This window comes from Abramis brama, assembly GCF_963993115.1.
Source record: "Abramis brama genome assembly, chromosome: 3".
NCBI classification, from domain to species: domain Eukaryota; kingdom Metazoa; phylum Chordata; class Actinopteri; order Cypriniformes; family Leuciscidae; genus Abramis; species Abramis brama.
Genome location: NC_139965.1, coordinates 24,207,954 through 24,230,871, shown reverse-complemented (window position 1 = coordinate 24,230,871; position 22,918 = coordinate 24,207,954). Strand labels below are relative to the sequence as shown.

Genomic DNA, 22,918 nt, shown 5'->3' with positions numbered 1-22,918 from the left:
TTTTGACTGATAATAATATGCCAATAATTTTTAATGCAGAGAATCAATAAATGACCAATGTTAAAAATCTTCACTATTTTGTTTTGTAAGAGATTATTAAATAAGTGCTCTTAAAGATTAACTCTTAGAGTGTTCTAAATGCAATCTAAATGTAAAAATATGACTGATACAGATACACTATCGCTCAAAAGTTCTGGGTCGGTAAGATTTTTTAATGTCTCTTATACTCACCAAGGTAGCATTTATTTGATCAAAACAATAAATAAAAATAATAATAATAATAACATTGTGAAATATTTTATTTGAATCTATTATAAAATGTCATTTATTTCTGTGATGGCAAAGCTAAATGTTCAGCATCATTTCTCCAGTCTTCAGTCACATGATGATTCAGAAATCATTCTAATATGTTGCTTTGATGCTCAGTCAAGAATAATTTCTTATTATTTTAAACTGAAAACAGCTGTGCTGCTTAAACTTTGATGTTTTTCAGGATTCTTTGATGAATAGAAAGTTCAAAAGCATAGCTATGACATCGAAATCTTTTGCAATTTACATGATAAATGTTTTACTGTCAATTTTGATAAATGTAATGCCACCTTGCAAATAAAAGTATTAATTTCTTTTAAAAAAAATCTCCAAAACAAACATTTGAGCACTGAAAATCACAATGGGATTTGTCATTTTTTGTGTCAGGTGGTTACACTGAGAAACTGGGTAATGTACAGTATGATGCTGCATGTGGCACAGAGACCTGCTCTTCATTACAAATATACGGGTAAAAACAAAAGAAAAATACTGGCTTAGAAGAACATTTCATTCCAAAGCTAAAGCAAGTTATTCTGCTAGACAAATGTGTTATTTGTACAATATGAAAGCTCCTAATTAAACCCACACCAGTTGTGATCTGTCTTTTTCTTTTGTAAACACTCTCTCCCTTGATCGACCTCCTGCCATAAAAGCTATTTTCTGTTTATACCTCTGATGTCCTTCAATGACAAATCCTACAGTTGCCACGGTAACCTCCAGCTATCCCAAGGCCAGTTCCACTCTCTATCGTCATCACGTACACACCTATCTTATTGCAATCTACTGGAAATTGTTCCTGAGCAATATTATTTCTTCATCATCTATTCAACAAGCATTACAATCCTTTGTCAAAACAGCCTGATGTACCGAACAGGCTTTCTGAGAAACAGCAGGTCAGCTGTATACACTTTCCTTTGTGTTTTAAGCGTCGGAAGATGACAAGAACGGCACGAGAAAAACTATAACATTTGAACTGAATTGAGTTAACCAGGAAAAATGTTATTCTTTACAGAGGAATTATTTGTCGTTTTTGCCTCAGTAACCCTTAAGAGCGAATTAAAGTCAACGCGTTTAGACTCTGATCAAATTCCCTGGTGTTTAGACTGTTTTTAAATGAAGTTACATTCTGACTCACACAGTCATAAACATTGCATTAGTCATCAAGCTTGTATAATGAAAGGCCTGCATTGCCCCTCAAATACAACAGAGAGGCTTAACAACCGAGTCCACATGCTTTTAACCCTATTGTCCATTAATGAACATATCAATAGGTGATTTGGAGTCCAAATGAAAAAAATCTTACCTTAGGAAGTTTCATGCATCTTACAGCGTGTCCAACTTCCTGCCGAGATGATTAATAGCTTTTGTTTTTGTCATCTAAGCTGCTGACCTTAATGTTATTGCCACTCGAATGCTTGGACCCATCTTATGGAAAAATGGAGAAAGTTTGCTGCATGGTTTTCCATTCACAGCAGGTAAAAGATTGATCCCTTGTTTGCATCATATTGTCCCCTGAGGTTCCACTAATCCTCTGTAAACAGACTGAGCAACAGCATCAGCAGAGAGCGACCGAGTGTATGTGTGTGGGTGAGACGTGCTCTCACTGCTGCTTTACTGTTTGTATATCTGTCCGCACAACAATGATACACAGACGTGGAGGCATAGCCTATACACACACACACACCAAAACAAAAAGGTATCATGGTAACGTGTAAAAATTACTACAATTAACTTGGTATTGTCAGCAAAAAGAAATTGAGATCCTACACTACTGTTCAACAGTTAGTATGAATTGTTTTTGAAGGAATTAATACTTTTATTTAGCAAGGATGTGTTAAATTGATGAATAGGAAGTTCAAAAGAACAACATATTTGAGAATGAAATCTTTTGCAACATTATAAATGTTTTACTGTCACTTCTGAGCAAAGAATCCTAAAAAACATTGTATCATGGTTTCCACAAAAGTATTAAGCAGCACCACTGTTTTCAGCATTGATAATAATAAGAAATGTTTCATGAGCAGCAAATCCGCATTTTAGAATGATTTCTGAAGGATTATGATTCTGAAAATTCAGCTTTGTCATCACAGGAATAAATTAGATTTTTAAATATATGAAAATAGAACATTTAAATTGTAATATTTCACAATATTATTGTTTGTACTGTATTTTTGATCAAATATATGGAGAGCTTAACAGACTTACTTCAAAAACATTAAAAACTTTTGAACGGCAGTGTATAGCAGCAGCTTGTATGACTCCACTTGTTTGCGTTTGCTGCACGCAATTGCAATTCCAATTCAAACTCCAACCCTGCTTTGTTTTTTGATTGTTTTTTTTTTTAAATCCATTTTTCCAGAGCAAACATTAATGAAGTGGCCAAACTGTGTCTGAAATTTCAGATAATTGATATTAATGTATTGCTTTTAGCTGCTGTATGAAAGGCAATGATCTCACTCGCAATTATACCACAGTACTGAATATTGGCAAGGCTACAACAACAGTGTGATTTTGAATGTTATTTTGCTCAATTACAGCATAATTGAGCTTCTTCCTTATTTTTTGGAAGAAACCATGGTAACCAAGCTAATTTTGTTTCAGGGTCAGTCTTCTCACACCGTGAATGTGTATTAACATGCACAGTTATCTTTATATTGTCTTGCTTTAACCCTTAAACCTCTACATGGAGAATAACTTGTCATGGCAGTCAAAGCAAATGTGTTAAACACATGGGGGAATAATGCATGGAGGAATGCACAAAACTTCTCAAGTGCTTACTTCAGGTCAATATAAGAGAAGAGGCAGGAGAAATAGAATGAAGGACACAATAACAGCGTATGGAGGCAGAGGGAGAGTTAACAATTTAAACTGAAACAGTGAAAGGCTTATTTATTGGAAGGAAGAAGCAGAGATAAAACAGAGGCAGAATGTGCCAACATTTCATAGGATAATAAGCCTATAATGACTAATGAGGCTGTTTGCCCTTGGTATGAATCCATTTATGCATTTTTGTCAGCTGTTCATCTCTCATCTGCTCTTCCTCTGAGATCTGACAGAACTCAGCTTGGCATCCTAGGATAGTCTAGGATAGTAATAATGACACTATTTTAACAACAGTTGCTGCTACGCTTAAAGCTAAAATTAAACCACTTCCTCTCAGGCAAAACTAAATTTAAAATGGCTGTGTCCATTGAAACCTGTTGGGGATTTTCAGGTCCTGTCTGTCTGCGTCACAGTAGCTTCAGATCTGGGCTTTTTCTCTCAGAGGTGGATAACAAAAAAGAGGGCTAAGCGTGGTATTACAATGTATGTCCATTTGATTGATCTTTGTCACATGCATCGACCAACACCCTCCCCATCTAATGTCTGGGGTTGTTTCATAAATGTGATGCCTGGTGTTGGCCCGTTTACGATTGCAAATGCACTCAAAAGAGCTGGCAGTGGCTGAGGAGCAATTAGGGTAATTCCAGCATGGCAGTGAGGCCGGCGATCCTGGGCTGCCGATACCCGAGCAGAATGCTAAACAGAGCTCTGATTAGTCTGATTGGGGTTCTTGGTCCCTAAGAGGGCCGCAGAGATAGACAGTGAAAAAGGGAGGGAGAGATAGAGAGGTATGTAGTCTGGCTAATTAGCATCCCTAGAGGTGCACATGGAGTTTGGCGAGGGAGGTGAAGAAGAACGTAAAGCGGAAGGGAGGGGGAAGGGATATGGAGACAGTGGTCTGGAACGGTGTGATGAAAGGCTGATGAGACTCACCCAGCTGCTTTATGGCAACACGTAAAGCGACTATGGTGTACATTGCATTCAAGTTATACATTTCAAACAGTGAAAATTTGAAAATTATTAAACGCATATGCACTTAATTTAGTAAATTATTTAGTTATTATGCTGCCCAATGCTGCATTCATTTAATAATAAATACAAAAAAACCCCAGTAATATTGTGAAATATATTATTACAATTTAAAATATAATATATTTTAGGATGTAATTTATTCCTGTGATCAAAGCTGATTTTTTTTTGCATTATTACATCAGTCTTCAGTGTCACATGATCCTTCATAAATCATTCTAATATACGGATTTGGTGCTCAAGAAACATTTCTTATTATTACCAATGTTAAAAAAACAGTAGTCTGCTTTTTTTTGTGTGTGTGTGGAAATGATACAAAACTATAAATATACAAAAATTTCAATTGTCTTTACAAAATTTATTTTCAGTCCTAATATCATCAATGATGGTTTTAAATTTCACCACATCACCAAGACTGTAAATTACTTTTTTATTTATTGAAATACTGTATGACTTACAATGCATGCACTGTAAAAATTATATGATCAATAAGTTGACAACATGTTTTTACATTACATCCAAATAAGTTAAGCAATTTTGAACTTTTTTATAATTTATACAAGATTCAACTCATTTTTTAAACTCAGTTTAATGTAATTTAAGTTGAAATGAATTAAACATCCAAGTAGAGATTGTACTTAAAAATTTAAGGCATAAACTTTTTTTTACAGTGTGTGCGTGTGTTCACTAATTCATGTGTTTACAGAATCCAGAAGCATCAGTCAGTAAGTTCCAGGTCTTGTTACAACCAAAGTCAAATATGAATAAGAAAACAATCGCTAAACAGTCCTCTTCTTTAATAAACACGGTAATGACTAAATAAACCTGGGTGGTCAAAGCCTTACAAAATATTTACCACCCGCATTCAATACAACTCTCAGATGGACAATATGATGAAAATGCTGTAATGTGGGAGATTTTTGCCAATGAAAATGGATTAGAACACAATATTTCCTACAATCTGTGGAGGCTAGTTCCTCTACAGCCAGAAAAAAGTGTGTGTGTGTGTGAGAGAGAGAGAGAGAGAGAGAGAGGGCTTTGTCACAGCTCAAACACAAATGCAAATGCCGCCACACACTCACTGCTGCTGCCAAATCAGAGCAGAGGCAGCAGCATGGATGTAAATAGTATTAGCTGCGCATAAGCGGGGATTTACGATATTGTGCTTGCATTACGTGCACTAGCATAATATTAAATAGACGAAGGAAATTGACTTACAATTAAGGAAGCCGTTTGTTAAACAATGATGGAGGAACGGTGCCCGTTTTGAGTTTGCACAGCACAGGAAAGCAAAAAGGAGAGACAAAGAAAAGCATAGATGCAGATACAAGATGTTTCTGTGCAAAAGGAACAAGAAGAAAGAGAAATAAAAGAGAGAATGTAGGGAGAGGAGAAATAAAGAGTACCAAACAAAAAAAGACAGAAGGAAATGGTCAAATATAAACTCCTCTCTTAGATTATTTAGCACTGCGTTCCCCAGGGGGACCATGTGTCACAACCCCACTGCTGCCACGATAACCACAATCCTGCTGACTATATAATTCAGCCATCGACCTGTGCATGAGCTCGAGAGGCACTCAGAAAGTCACTAGACACAGTAATGCTGGAACTTTAGACATTCTGAAACATCAATGCGGTTCATCCAGATTGATTTCAGCAGTGAAATAGTTTAAAAACATATGTTTGTAATCATAAAAGCAGAGCAGGAAAACTCGTAATGGAAAGTGATTGTAATGCAAATAAAGCAAAAGACAAACACAATGAAATACTAATGAAAAATGACAAGTAAAATGACAAAAAGAAAATGAAGAAAGAATGAGATTTTTCCAGAGGCGAAAAAAAAAAAAACTTATGTAAGTGTAACTAACTGGGACAGCAGAGGAGATGCTCTCAGACCCTGTGAGGCTGAAGCTCCTGTCAGCAGAAGATTGTAAAGCTGTAATGAGGTCTCCGGGCCAGAGATGAAGTTAAGTTAGTAGTATGAATGTAGTCCCCCTACGTCCTGCAGCATTATTGGTTCACAAAGCATATTCCAAGGGAATCATTTGCTCAATCTCTTCAAAAACATACAATTACCCAGTACAATTATTTTGTGTAAGACGTCTAGTCTGATCTGGATGAAACGATAAACAATACTTGGACATTTTGATGCCACATACAGCAATGCTTTCATTACCTTGCCTATCACACACCATTAAAGCAAATGCTGACCAACACACAAACTGATATATGATGTTTGGCTCCAGCATAATTATTAACGGAAATTAAAACAAACACAAGAAAATATATTTTTAAAAAATCAATCTAAAAATAAAATAAAAATAACATCATAATTGTGAAAAACTTAAAAAACATTTTTGTACATGGCATAATAATACGCTATAAGATAATAATAAGCTAATTCACTAAATGCTACAAGATAGACAAGACTGCTGAGAAATTTTATACCATTGAAATTTGAACGCTACACTAAAAAAAAAAGATTGTTGTGAATAAAACAAAAATATTATTGGAGTACATTTTACAACAAAATATTATATCAGTCTTTCAACTTCAAAATTTCATGTTTAATTCAACGTATTACTTTGTATTATTGTATTACATCGTATTACTTTCTTTGTATTCATTGAAATTGTTTCAAAGAAAATCCTACACCAAACTAATTATTAAAACTAAAACAAGAAAACTCTGAAATAAATAATTAATAGAACATAAATAAAATCGAATTTTACCTGAAAAGACAAGTAAAAAATAATAATAATAATCAAGATCATGTGCACTAAAAGCTATTAATTACTACTCACCCCCAGTTTCCTGCTCCGCATGCGGACATAGCCCTGCTTGACAATGTCATTGAAGTTGGAGGCCATCTCTGAGGAAACTGGGAAATTCTAGAATAAATAGAGGCTAGCATCCAGCCCTTCTTTTTCCCCCTTCAGCCAGTCCAACCAACTCCTTCCTTCCTTCTTTCCTTCCTTCCTTCCTTCACTTCTTCGCTTGTCTTCCAGTCTTCCTTGATCTCGTCAACTCAGCAGCTTGTGGAACTTCACATCCAAGAGATCATATAGATCTTCTGTGTCCCCTCACTCCAGCATGATCACTAAGAGATGAAAAAAGGGCACATATTTCATTCATTTACGAGAATGCTGAATGTTTGTGCAGACATGCAAAAGATTATTCACTTGTCAGACACCTTCATTTGGGTAAAATCTGCCCACCTTTCCATATACTTTTTGACTGGAAATCTTTACTGGAAAATTTCACAGCTGAACTTGAGAAAGTGAGAGTTAAATAAACATTAAAGTTGTATATGACATGTTTCCATCCAACGGCTGCTTCAAATGCCATACTGGCCTAAATTAAAATGCTCTCTGACTGCAAACATTATTTCCGCACTAAATAGCTCAAGCTTCATTTTGAGGAGGATGACAAAGATTAAACATATCAAAGTAGCAGACTAGAAACTGGTTAGACAATCCCTAAAGGGATATTTCACCCAAACATAAAAAAAATGTCTCTGTGTTTTGTTTGCATTAAATTAAATTACAGTTGTGTTCAGAATTATTGGCACCCCAGGTAAATATGGTCAAAGATGGCCATAAAATAAATCTGCATTGTTTATCATTTTGATCTTTCCTTCAAGAAATTCACAAAAATTTAAACTTTCATTGTGAAAGAATTGAAAGTGAAAAAAAAAAAAAAAAAAAAGTCACATTACGAAATAAATGTTTTTCTCCAGAACACGTTGTCCACAATTATTGGCACCCCTAGAATTCTTTGAGTAAAATTTCTCTGAAGTATATTCCCATTAATTCTTTTTTTTTTTTTTTTTAGAACACCAGGGTGACTATAGCAACAAGAAATTGTCTGGCTATGACTTCTTGTTTCACAGGAGTATAAATATGAGGAAACCCAAAGGCCAAATTCCCTTAATCATCCATCACAATGAGTAAAACCAAAGAATATAGTTCTGATGTGCATCAAAAGATTGTTGAGCTTCACAAAATAGAAAGTGGCTGTAAGAAAATAGCTAAAGCATTGAAAATTCACATTTCCACCATCATTGCAATAATTAAGAAGTTCCAATCAACTAAAGATGTCACAAATCTGCCAGGAAGAGGACGTGTGTCTATATTGTCTTAATGCACGGTGAGGAGGTTTGAGTGGCCAAAGACTCTCCAAGGATCACAGATGGAGAATTGCAGAGATTAGTTGAGTCTTGAGGTCAGAAAGCATAAAAAAATAAATAAAAACAAAATAAAACAAACCCGACATCAGCACATGATGTTCGGGAGGATTTCGAAAAAAAACTCCTAGCTCCTCCAAAAACACACTCCAGCATATTCAGTTGTCAGATACGACTGGATCTTCAAAAGGCAACGGATTCTATGGTCAGATGAAACTAAAAAAAAAAGCTTTTTGGCAGCAAACACACTAGATGGGTTTGGTGTTAACAGGCATCAAAAGTACCCCATGCCCGCGGTTAAATATACGGCTGGATCTTTAATGTTGTCGGCCTATTTTTTCTTGTTCAGATACATGGTATCATGGATTCTAGCAAATACCAATAGATAAAAAAATCTAAACCTGACTGCTTCTGCTAGAAATCTTATAATGGCCCATGGTTGGATCTTCCATCGGGACAACGATCCAAAACAAACATCAAAATCAATAAAAATGTGCCACTGAGCACAAAATGAAGCTTCTCCCATGACCATCCTAGTCTCCTGACCTGAACCCTATAGACAATGATTGGGCTGAACTGAGAATCTGAAGGATCTGGAGAGATTCTGTATGGAGGAATGGTCTCTGATCTCTTGTCAGGTGTTCTCCAAACTCATCAGGCATTATAGGAGAAAAGGGAGGTAGCAAAAAGTATTTAATAAAAGGGTGCCAATAATTATGGCCAACGTGTTTTGGAGAAAAGCATTTATTTCATAATGTGACTTACCCCCTGCTTTTTAATTCTTTTACTTCAATGAAAGATTAAATTTTTGCGCATTTTTTGAATGAAAGATCAAAAGGATAAACATTGCAGAATTATTATTTACAGCCATCTTTGATCATATTTAGCAGGGGTGTCAATAATTCTGACCACAACTGTAAGTGGGATGCCATGTTGTTTAGACACTATTGACTTTCACTGTACAAGCAAACAGCTGAAAGATTCTTCAAAATATCATCTTTGTGTTCGCCAGAAGAAACAAAGTCATACAGGTTTGGAATAACACAATAATGACAGGATTTTCATTTATGGGTGAACTGTCCTTTTAGAGTATCAAACTGAGTTATCTTACCCACATATCCAATCTTGAAAGGCTTTACAAACCCTCAATAAAAAAAAACTAAACAAAGAAGAATCTTATTACTTATAATAAGTAATAGGGGAATAGTGTGTTTAACACACAGTTTGAGATTAAAAGTTTCTAAGCATTCATAATAATCCTCTAAGCTGTAGCCCTCAGGCCAAAGAACTGGGACATGTTTGTAAGTGCAAAACTAAAAGCATCATCAGCATGCTCTCGAACAACAGCCCAACGTGGCACACTTCCCCAGAAGAGAGTCGGAGCCGGCGCTTAAAATTCTTGACTGCAGTGGAACACAGACATTAAACTTTAACAAGGAGCTCATTAGACAGGACAGAGCCAGGCTAATCGTCGTCGGCGCTGTTGGTTTTAAAAAGCGGCTCGCTCAGGGAAGGAGGGGCCATTTGCTCCAGCAGAAGATCAGTGAATCATAATGGCATTATTATATGCTCTCATGACCTAGCTTCAAAAGCCCTTGTCAGTCGAGTGAATGGAGAAATAAAGATAAAAGGGAGAACAAGAACAGTTGAAGAAGGATATGAACGATAAAAAAAAAAAAAATGGTTTTGAGAGGACCTCAATGGAACAGCATAATGAAGGCTCAAAACAAAATCACAACCGCTTGAAAAATCAAGACTTAAGTGTCAGGTGAGCCTCTTTGTATAAATAGTCAAATCCCTTAGACAGAAGGAGAGTTTAAGAACATGATGCTGTTGTTTTAATGTAAATCTGTACCGGATTTACAGCAGTTTATAAGCATCAGTCACCTTTATTGCCCCAGAATACATAGGATAGGCCACTATGCTTAAATTTGAATTTACATTCAAATTCATTTTGATGGCAGTCATTCTTAGCACAGTGACAATGTCTGGATTCAGTGTATTATGATTACCACTGTTCAGCAGGAAGAAACAAATCAGAGCTATAAATTCTTTGGGACAGTCAGACTTCGATTCTCAAAACCAGCAGGAAAAAGTAGGAGGGGGAATGAATGAACAGCGCTCTCTTCCATCCTCAATACCCACGACTGAGGTGCCCCTGAGCAAGGCACCTCCGGGTGTGTGTGTGTTCACTACTCACTGCTGCTAATGTGTGTGCACAAACATGGATGGGTTAAATGCAGAGGACAAATTCAGAGCATGGGTTACCTTCACATCACGTCACGTATAGTAACAATTTAACATAAGAGCTGCTAAGAGCCTTCTGCTGTATGACGAATGGGTATGTGCAACCAAGAGCAATTTGCTGAATTGGTAAGTATAAGGTCATGTGCAGTAAATAGGCATGCAAAGGTTTTCAGTCTACCACAGCAAAAAGAACAAAAAACAAAACAAACAAAGATATTGGCCAAAATCTATATATTTTAACAATATATACACATAATATATAAGACGCACACACACTCATAGCTAGTGAGTAAGCAGCATTACTGTATTTAGGATGTTAATTCCAAGTAATCTCTTGGATGAACTTGAGGTCCAATCTTTGCCAATCACTTCTATCTTGAGATTACCAAGCCAGAAATTAGCCGAGAAGCCCTGTCATTGCCTGGGCTGAAGCCTCACTTCTCTTCTATGTTTGTCACACAGAGAAACAGTGGTGACTAGGAATCCAGGTGTGAGCAAGATTTAGAGGCAGCTAATGAACACAGACACCAGACTATCCCACCCAGCCCCCTGCAGCACTAGCGACAAACAGCTTGTTAAGACGCAGGTGACACTCAACATGGGAGGAGGAATGGAAGAAGAGCATCTGTTTTCACTGTTAAGTGCAGGTATTGACAGGGAGCTGAGAGCATGCAGCAGACAGACACGAACGCCTGGCTAATGATAGCCTGCATTACCTTGTCGCCAAGTCTTCGTAATCCCTGAGAATTGGCCAGGTACACCATATTGTTATGGATTTAAGTCCAATTTGGTTGCTTTGTTTCACAAACACATCTTATTTTTGAGGAAGTGATGATAAATTGTTTCAATGTTACCAAAAATGCACCTTCGATGATGAGGGTGACAATTGTACAATGACAATGCAAACAATTATACAATCTCCTTTTATTATTACAAAAATAATAAGTACATTAAAGCACCACTGAATTTTGTGAACCACTCATCAATGCATAGGCAATTTCTACTTTTCAGTATATTTTCATTTCCCATCCCATGTCTTACTACATATAAAAGTTCACAAGTTTTAAGGATGAAAATAAATGATAGTGTTATGCTATCAGTTTCCACTTATCTTTAATCTTGATAAACAGCAATCTTGAGAGTGGCAAACAATAATGAGAGATGGGAGAAATTACAGTGCAATTTCTGGTCATATTTCTATTAGCAAGGGATAAAGCTTTTCAAGACGGAGTACTACGATACTTGCATAACACTATTTCTTCACAGCTGATTAGGACAAAGCGTCAAGCAATAAAAGTTATCTCTTCCATGTAAATCTGATTTTTGTCACCCAGCCACGGAAAGCGACAGGAAATTTTGCCGTCACTTGGTTTCCCTTTTTGCAAAATTGCCATCGGTCCAAAATCTGTTCTATGTAGCGTAATATTTAACATCAAATATGTTCCAATTGCCTGTGATCATTTAGTGAAATATTTTCAATTTTTGAAATGCAAACATGCCTTAATGCCCTGGGTTGCCCTATATACACATTTGACTAGAGAAAGGCATTGCATTATGGGGTGGTGGGTGCTTAATTTCAAGGTTGTGGTCAGAGTTGGCAAAACTCCCCTAGGAGGATTAAAGAAGAAAAGAAAGTGAACAGGAGGGGTAGAGGAGGTGCACTGATTGTCAGTTTAGATGAATCCTCACAGTTGGAGTCTATCAGAAGTATAAGTGAACTGAAAATTGAACGTGTTTGCTGTGACTCATACAGACGAGGAGGCCAGTAGCTACAGTGGACAGTGAAATACCAAGTGTGCTTGAGTGAGAGAGAGAGACAGAGAGACGAAGCAACAGAAAGAAAGGTCATTGGTTGCAGTTGTGTGTATTTCAGGGGTCACTTATATTGGCCAGAGACTAAATTTAAGAGGTAAAACGTTAAAAAAGGTGACCACTAAAGTATTTACTATTGATATGTATTTTTTTTTTTAAATTTCACAGAATTTTTCACTAGTGTGACTTTACCTTAAAGCAGGGGTGTTTCATCCAAGGAGGCAGTCCCTGCATAAATAAATAAATAAGTAATGAGAACAATAATTGTCAGTACTAAAATAAAAACAAAACATAGCTCATATAGTGTGAAAAGTGACATTTTTATCAAGTAACACTGTCCAGTGGCCACATTAGCAGATAAAGTTTCATAGGAAGGCAGCATCTCTTTTACCTCCCTTGAGAACATTGCGGTTTCACAGAGGTCACGTGGCATGAATGTGATGGGGGAAAGTGCAGATGAAAAGTCATGGTTAAAAAAAATCAAATGAATCTGCAACATGGATTTATACAAAAAAAAAACAAAACAAAAAAAACAAGAGACGGGCTTCCACACGCCACTGGTCTAAAACAAATCTTGTTATTCTTTAACCTTTTGTCCTCCTAGTCTATCATGGCATCTTTCCCGATACGAAGACATCCCATTCTCATAAGGTTTCAGTGAAGACATATTATCTGAAAAGCATTAACACAGTGAGAAGGTTGTTGGAAAGCCCAATAGGACACGCTGTTACTTTTCTTCTTCCTGAGGGGTGACAGCTGTGCAGAACACCTAGGGTAACCAGCAGCTGACATGCAACGCAATACATGAATAGAGAAAAGAGAGCGGTTGAAGAGAGCAAATGGATGCAAACCACATACCGTATTAAGATGTTACAAAATTTGGCACGGAAAGCCCCCTGGTTCAGTTTAATCACTCCCTGCAAGTGCATGTAAGCAATACGATCATAATCGGTTGTGTTTGGAGTCTTGATAGGCTTATAACATCAGACTCAACCTTGCAGTGTCGCCTTATATAAACTCCACGATATGATATTCCATCAGAATGATACTGCCATTCTTCAGTGTTTGCTGGACTGTTGAATATTGAAAAAGAATGTATCGTACTTTTATCATTCTCAAAACTGCACAATCTCTCATACTTTATAGCTTAATTAAAAATTTAAATGGTAGAGAGAATAATTGGAGAAAGAGGAATGAGAAAATGTGCCAGTGACACTTTCATTTTTGTTTTTTTGTGTTTTATCTCCATCATCAAATATTCAACAGTATAACAGAAGCAGCTCATTTAGCCTTTTTGTGGGTCTGGAAATAACAACATCATATAAATGATTTAGTGATGCAAATTGCCTAAATAAAATTCAGAATTGAGTCTACATTGCTTGTCAAAACCATTATGAGCAAGCTGTATCCCTTCCTCTGAAAACAAAATTATAGTGAAAACAATTCAGACTATAGCACAAAAGGGTTAGGCAAGACTTAATGACAGGACCAGCACTAACACAGCAAAGCAAAAGACATTGACTTCCACTGCCTATCGCTAATTAAAGAATTGATCAGGATTTAATCGAAAACACTCTTGAAAATCAAACAACATAGACTGGTGAGCGCAAGCCAAGCACATAAAGGTGATAAATAACTGTGCTCACTCATTTCCCCTATTTTAATCTTTCAAGACAATATTTTAACAACACTGCTTTAGCAAATCTCAAAATAAATATCTGTTTCATACTGTACATTATAAAGTTGTGATGGATAAAATCTCTCGTAATATATATATATATATATATATATATATATATACATACAATTTGACAACAAACTACAATAGAACAAAGAAACAGACCTATCTGAAAAACTTCAAACACTAGAAATAACAAATACTAGCCTAAATAAATTGTATAAAGTAATCAAATGTATATAAAAACACTATCTTCACTGTGTAAATTAAATATACATTTATTCATAACACTTTACAATAAGGTTCATTAGTTAACATTAGTTAGTTAACATGAAATCTTTAATATGTCATTAAAATCAAAGGTTGTATTTGTTAATGCACTGTGAACTAACAATGAACAGCTGTATTTCAAGAGCATTGAGAAATGTTCTCTTTTCTGTTGTTTGATTAACATTAATGACACAGATGCCAGCAGGATCATTAGGCCACTGTCTCACGGATCCACTATACTGTTACAAATGCACCGTTTACGTTCACTTAAGACATAAATGATTGTGTTTACGAGGACACTTGATAAGACTGACATTTTGACACACAAGTATGTGTATAACAGTTGAAGCCCAATTAAGGGGCAAAAAGAACTCAGTTCATACTACGCTGTATGAGCAGCGGCTTCATGTGCGCACGTCTCACAGCCCTCAGAAACCATCAGCGCACGCATATAGCGAAATGAGTTCTCTTTTGCTGACTATTGCGTTTCAAAGGTTCAAAATCACTCGTTTTAAAAAACGCATGCAAACGATAAGCTTTCGTGACCATGCAGCACAGCAGCATCACGTGAGCGTAACCGCAATAGAGAAGACGGTCCAAAATTTCTACTGGTTGGCAAATTTCTACTGGTTAATCGTGTCTACTGGTATATCGCCCACCTCTACTACAGAGAGTGAAATAACTGAAGAGGAAAAAAAGAGTTGGCTTTGCAACACTCCACTTTGCAACCACAATGCAAATGAAATATAAAGAAAGAAAATACATGAATAACTGAAAGAGATAATTGAAATCTCATTTGACTAAAGTTAATATTGCTTCTGCAGTATTAACTTGTATTAATATTATCTAAGAAGTCACTTACATAATTGTCACAGAATATAGAACTGTTCTATTCATGTCATGCTAAGAGAAGGTCAGGAGTGAGAGAACAACATTGTTGAAAATACATTTTAACAAACTAAATTTAACAAGAGCAAAAATGAGGTAAAGAGGTCAATGAGGTAAAAATGGCTGAGCGAGATAAAGAGTGGAATGGAATTCAAGAAACGTAAAAGAGAAACTCTCTTTTGTGGATTTTGTCATTCATTTATCGTTCAAGGACGATGGATTTCTCCTGAATGGACTTTTTTGTGGTTTTCGTCCACATTGTCAGCACAGTCAGAGTTACTCAGAGCATGTGACATGACCCCTACCACCAGGTAAAGGAAAACGAGGAGAAAGAAAGAGGGAATGGGAGGGATGGGGCTGAGGGGACGACAGGACACAGTGGGGGCTCAGCTGGCTTCATGATTGGCCGATTTCATCTCCTGTGGTGCTGCAACTTATGTGCAAACCACCTCCACACCTGACTGTCTGCATGTGTGGGTCAGCTTTTGTCTGCCACATGGATAGTAAAACCTGAAATCACCTACATTGTGGAGACTGGCCAACAGCTCCCATGAGGAAAATGGCTTAATAAATACACTAAATAATCTCTTAATGAAAATGTATATGAAAATGGATCGAGAATATCATTAGCTCAGCATAAAAACAATAGAAGTCAATGGAAAGCCCCCACCGCAGTGCACATTCTGATGAAGTATATTAAATCCACTGCATACATATCTGCACTCGAACCCAATTTCACACTGAATTAAAGGGCTTTTATTGCTGTCTGACTACCTAAGGAGGGTGCAAGGACACTCTCGGTCTCCCTCCACCTCTGTCTTACCATCATTCTGTCCTTTTTATACTCTTAATCCAGCTGTCATATCACACATAAAGCCCTCCATACAACCCACAAGGCCAACGGTGTCCTTTCAGGCTCTGCCACAATGACATCCAAAATCACTCATTCAGTTAAAAGGGTAGTTGATTATGATTTCACGTTTTTAACTTTAGTTTGTGTGAAATGTTGTTGTTTGAGCATAAACAACATCCGCAAAGTTACGACGCTCAAAGTTCAATGCAAAGGGAGGTATTTTCTTTTACAGAAATTGATTTTTAAAGACTAAAACAAACGGCTGGTAGAGACAACAACAAGCTTCTTCCCGGGTTGGTGACTGACATCACAAACCCTAAAATTCAGCAGCCTTGCTCACTGTGGATCGAGCAATTAATCGATAAACATGCCTTTTAAGAGTGCCTTTTAAAACTACGCTGTGCCTACTATATTGGATCTCACAAGAACGACGCAACACGCTTATTGTGAGAAAAAAAGTTTTTACTGTGTCACTATTGCTTTGTTACAGATCGTTTGATATGTACAGATTATGTGTACATGTCTAACCAAAATGTATATGTTTCTGATATGTAATGATTCATACATTAAATTATATATAGAGATCAATCAAAGAACGCTCCCAATCGCTGGAACTGTCAATCAAACTGCGTGAGTGTTCTGGACTCTCGCTAAAACTCCCGTTAGAATCAATTAATCTCTTATTTACAATGTGTTTGCACTGTTAGTTATGACGAAAGCATTCGTTAGTGTGCAGAACTCGAGTTACAATGACGAGGTCGCTGCATTCATGCGCTCAACATGTCTGTGATTTGGCTACAATGCTCATCCACTGCAACCTTTCGTGCCGCGATCAATCTAAAATATAATGCTATAATCTACACTTTTCACGATTAGTAATCTAATTTAGATTAGATTAGAACTGTAATAGTAAAAACATGCTAAAAGTTTTTGAGAGAAATCCACATATAATACTTAGCTATTTCATATGCAAAGATGTTTGCCAATCAAAGCAGTGGGCGTTACTTACACTGAAGTCTCACAGCAGACACGCCCCCTTAAAAGAGAGCGTTCGAATCAAAGGGCTCAAATCAGGGTAGAAAAAAGGCCTGTTATTTTTAAATTATGACCATTTTTGATGTTAAATCATACCAACATTATAAGTGTACCCCAGGAAACATAAAATAATAAAATAATACAGTTCAAGACCCCTTTAAGGGGTGTGTGTGGTTTTTTTTTTTTTGGCTGAGCAATGGAAGACCAATCATCAGCAGGTTGAATCATGAGGTCAAAGGGCAGAATACTCTAGAAACTGTACTAGAGGCGATTTGACCCTATATCCACCAGGTTGTCTATTAACAACAGGACGGACACAGGCACTTATCAGTGGGAGGCAGAGAGAGAGAGAGAGAGAGAGAGAGAGAGAGAGAGAGAGAGCTCCTGTAAACCAGATGATTTTATGATCACACTTGGCCAATAAAGGTCTAACAGTTTCTGAAAGTGAAAATAACTAACTATTATTCTTCTCTTTTTCTACCTCTTGCCTTTATTCTACCCCAAAGTCCACTGCATTTAGCTACATCAACCGTTTAACTCTTCCTCTAGAAATGCCAAAAAAAGCACAATCAATTTTTAGGACCAACAAAGCTAAACACACCACCTACACACAAGTGTTAATACACACTGCCACATAAGCTACATAAGTGAATGAGACCATTGATATCGCAACAGTATTATAAACAAGTTCGATTTGGGTTACACTTTATTTTAAGGTGACAGTTACATTGTATTTACTCAAATAAGTACGGAGCGGGCACGACCATTCATTTACATGACATTGGGTGGTCTCTTGGTTTCCCATGTTCCACACCAATATATTGAGCAGGCCTTTAAGATTATCAGTATTGAATGAAAACTCATAGATTAAATAGCGTCTGATTAAAACAAAGTGGTTATAGAAATTCACAACATATCAGGACATTATTGGTTTTCTTGTGGTATTTGTGATTGTTGTTTTTTTGTTTTTGTTTTTTTCATATGTTCATATTGGGCATTTTTAAGATGATATTAATATTATACACACATTTAAAGAGGCGATTTCTTTAAGACTTTTTCTGGAGCGCTTTTCTTAATTATCACATATTACAGTATTCATCTCAAAATCAGAAGTTGTGATGTACATTGGTTTGACATTGAAAAATGTTGAAGTTTTTAGTGGTTTACATCAATTTTTAACATTGGCCATAACATGACAATTATCAGCATTGGCTGGAACTGTTTTAACATAATTTTAGGGACTTTTCCAGTCAATATTGTGTCAAAAAAAGTGCTCATTTAAATTCAACAATTTGTGAATATCTTATTTGCTTTTTTGACATTTATACGGTACTTTGAAAATGTCTTAGGCATGTTAGATTTTTCACCATTTTAATGTTTAATATCTTTTCTTTTGCTTTACTCTGTCATTGGGAAATATCAGTTTATATTTCCAAACATTCCTTTTGACATTCATTGTAATAACCCAGTGAATCAGCCTTTTTTTGGTTGAGATTTTGGTTGACTTTTGCACAGGACTGCATATTGGCATTATACTCTCAAAATATTGTTTTGTACCACACAAAAAAAAAACAAAAAAAAAAAAACTATTTTTACCTTTTAGCAACCACCTTACAAGCAATAATCAGAAACGACATGCATATCACAACACTCGAGAAACATAAATGTACCACACAATTCAGTGAAATGAGATGGAAGAAACAGTCTTTCTGAAATCACATTGAGTAGCGCCACTTTTCTTCAGAAGAGACAGGAAAAGGCCGAACAATAATCAAGAAACGGGCTGCAATGCTGATGAAAAAAAGATGAATAAGAAGAGAAAAAAAAGAATAGACAGCTTGAGGGACAGAACGAAGACGCCTCACTCTAGTTTATACGCCCTGATTTTGACCTCTTGTGGAAAAATTCCAGGCTTCACTTCTACATAGTCCTAACAACAATCTCAAACAAACACACAGATACACACAGACCCCCAGAACTAAAGCACAAGCAGATGAGACATGATGTCTGCAAACTTCTATCTAACAAAGATAACAGAGCAGCTATAAACACAGACAACTGGTTTCAGCACCCCTCCTACAGCCTGACGCGACACTTTGTCTCCAGTCCTTTTACCAGATTGACAAAGATAAAGCAAACAAAACACACAAGTATGCAAATACACACTCATTGTAAAAGCAAGGAAGATTTATTACACAGAGACACTTATGCTTGTTCATGCACTTGTTTCTGGCAAGATAATAATCAGAATATGATGAAAGGAAATAATTATTTTAAAAATGGATTCCCTTGCTTGGGTATATGGGAATAAGAAAAAAATAAATTGACAGGTTTAGGTATATTCTGAAGTGAATTTTCAGCTTTGGGAGGTTTTCCAGGCACGCACACTGCCCAACTTTTACATGACTAATGTAGGGTCAGGGTGATATTTAGTTACAGTATTACCTAAATTAGGTCTGTCCATTTAATGCGTTCATTTAGTGGGATTACTTCTAAAACTAAAAAACAATGCTATAAAAAAACTAATTTAACTAATTATGCCTCGTGGCAAGTTCTGTTATAAGGAATTTTCCTACAGTTACACTGGAGCAATTCATGCTTGAAGCATCATGTCCATGTATTTGTCCAATCAGCACTGAATGGATAAGGAGCTGTTCACTAAATACATCTCCATTCAACTGGATGGTCAGCAACATAACGGAACAGAATGCAGGAGTCTCGAGAAACGTCTTTAAATACTGAATTACATTTAACTTAAAACACAGTGGTTGCCAAGTCTGCCTGGATGACAAATTCACTGGATTGCTGTGGACTGTAGGCCAGTGATTGGCTTCAGTGATATGGAAATAAAACTAAATATATGCAGTTTAAGGCCAATTATTATAATGTCTATTCAATGATTCAATGAGTTATCGATAGCCACAATGATGTTGAAAATGTTTTTATTAACTGTGATTACTTTTACTTTTATGCATTTGGCAACTGCATTGCATTGAAGGTATAGATTTTTATCAATTCATGCATTCCCTGGGATTCAAACCCATGACCTTTCTGTTGTTAGCGCCATGCTTTTACTGTTTGACATACAGGAATGCTGTATTTGAATAATAATTTGATTAGTTACAACAAATTTGATTCATTATATGCTAATGCTTTATAAAGTATAATCTAATTTGAATTCTAATTTGATTAGTCAAAATATGTACTGAATTACAATTTATATTATAATATCGATTGGCAGCCCTAATTTAAGTTGATAATTTTCTCAAGATCATGAGAGACAAGAAAAAAAAAAGCGAGACTTGAACCTTCAGTGTTTGTGTGTGTATAAGAAAGTGAAGTTTTGAGTTGAGAGTGAGATCTTGAGTTGAATTCCAGATATTGAATGAGAATGAAAAGGCTCACACAGCAGCGTCTATCACAAGTGGCTGTCTGGTTTCTGACACCGCAGAGCCGAAAGCCCATCTGACTTCAAGTGTCTCTCTTGTCTTAGACAGCCTCCAATAAATGGGACAAACACACACACTCTTACACATACACACTTTCAAATCTCCCAAACACTGCTTCAGAGCAACAACAAATAAAAACATTTAATTCATAAAATTCCCTCAGGCATAAAAGGAGAGGAAAAGATGTAGTTTTGCTATCATCTGAGAGACATTTATTGGTTTTTAACTTTATAGGGCTGCCTGTGAACCATTAAACACATTTAAACATTTTTAATTCTGCAGAGCAAAGAGACGTTTCAATAACATCCAGGCCTATCCCGGTCCTCCTACTCTCCTTAACAGCACTCCAGTGTATAGACATTACATATAAATAGTGAGAAAGGGATGAGAAAGTGTAAAAGCAGTCACTGTGTTGTGCAAGAAAGAAATGCGAGATCTTGTTTGGCCATTTAATATTTCCAGCTCAAAACATCATTTTTTTTCCTGTTTCGTTTTACAAATTGCTGCCACACCACAGCAAACTTTTTCCTGGTGCCACAGTAAAAACAAACATTGAGGTGTTTACACAGGTTTGTGTGTGTGTTTGAGAGCTGCACGATTCTGGATTCTGAATTCTGAATTCTTAGGACTCCCCCACAATTCTGAATAGACAACTAAACAAAACACTTAATATAAAGTAGGACCCAGTCACTCCTCCCCACCTACTGGTGGAATGATGTAATGATAAAAAATTTTTTTTGCAGCTTCAAAGTACTTTCAAAAGGTGTTTTACTCCTATATAAACTTGTATCCCAGTACTTCTGTGATCATTTGAATTATTGTAACAGACAAATACTGAGCTGGACTGAAGATTCCAGTCCAATCATCCAGTAGCACTAAATGATTTTAGGCCTGTTGCTCTGACTTCCTTAGTAATGAAGAGTTTTGAAAGATTGCAGAAAAAAGAGCTTCTTACAAAGGTACAAGATTCCCTTGACCCTCTTCAGTTTGCTTATGGGCCCAGGCGTGGAGTTTTGTACCAATTTTGTACTTAGAAGGAAGCAAGACTCATGCTAGAATTTTATTTGTTGATCCGCTTTTAATATGATACAACCTCACATTTTAGTAGAGAAGCTTTTGAGCTTTGGTTTTAATTTTACTATCGTTGGTTGGACCCTTGACTTTTTAACTGATTGAATTCAGAGAGTAAGGGTGAATGGGTGTTTGTCAGAGGTGTTGTATTCATCCACAGGGTCCCCTCGGGATTGTGCCCTTTCTCCAATCCTGTATATTTTATACACTGATGATTGCAGGAGCAGGCATGACAATAGATTTATTATAAAATTTGGATCCAGAAATCCAGAACAACTATTAAAGAGCAGGAGGTTGAGGTTGTTGAATAATATAAGTATTTGGGATGTGTGATTGATAAGCTGAATTTTAATGTCAATATGGAGACGATTTGTAAAAAGGGCCAGCAACGTCTACAGAGAGAATTTTAATGTTGATCGGTCCTTGATGATTTTATTTTACAAATCTTATACTGAGTCCGTTTTAACATTCGCTGTTATGCTGGTATGGCAGTCTTAGGGTGAAGGCAAAGAACTGCTTTGGCAAAAATAGTTAATACTAGTAGTAAGATTTTAGGAATTCAGCAGAGTCACCCATCCTGTTTAATCGCCAGGTAGTTACAGTAGAAAAGCCCAATCCATCTTAATGGTTAGTTCCCATCCTCTCTACTCTGAGTTTCAGTTTTTATCCTCGGGATCTCGGTTAAGATTTCCCTCTGTTAGGAGTAACAGGTACAAACATTCATTTATTCCTACCTCTATTTCTCTGTTAAATTTGGGCATGGGGGGAGTAGGTGGAAGTAGGTTGTTGTTTGGGCCTGTCGTTGTCTTGTGTAGTTTATTATGTAATTTTTAATGTATTGGAAATTGTCTTCTTTTGTATGCTGGTCTTGCTGTAAAACCAATTGCCCTTCGGGGACATAAACAAATAAAGAAATAAATAATGTGGTTGAAAAGACTGTTTGTGAAGCTGTTTCATACCAATACATGACGACTGCTCTCTCTGGGTCAGCGGCAGCATCAACACAGATTTGAATGTTCGCTGTGATCGCACTTGTAAAAGGTTAAGACATAGCTGAATTGATGTCAACTAAGAATAGGATTGTGTGGGTGCTTGAATCAAGATTGTAATTTCAATAGGGGTTATGCGCAACATACTTCCGGGTTCTACAAAACAGATATAACTACTTCCGGTCGTCAGCTACTGATGTAAACACAGCGTAGGAATGGCGACCTTTTATAGCCGGTGTTTACAGGAGCTACCCATTCTATCCATTTCAGATGTACATC

The 22,918-nt window shown here is 36.5% G+C and overlaps 1 protein-coding gene across 2 annotated transcripts in view; it reads right to left on the bottom strand.

The window, feature by feature from the left end:
• Positions 1-22,918, bottom strand: part of dok4 (docking protein 4) — a 39,511-nt gene that overhangs the window by 6,741 nt on the left and 9,852 nt on the right. The window contains exons 2-3 of one of the 2 annotated variants that reach the window (XM_084109346.1): positions 12,599-12,634; positions 6,966-7,261 (exon numbers count right to left, since the gene is read on the bottom strand). In XM_084109346.1, coding sequence (XP_083965472.1) covers positions 6,966-7,031 — 66 coding nt within the window. In that variant the 5' untranslated portion in view covers positions 7,032-7,261; positions 12,599-12,634. The remainder of the gene's footprint in view (positions 1-6,965; positions 7,262-12,598; positions 12,635-22,918) is intronic. The other variant, XM_084109345.1, reaches the window with a different exon arrangement.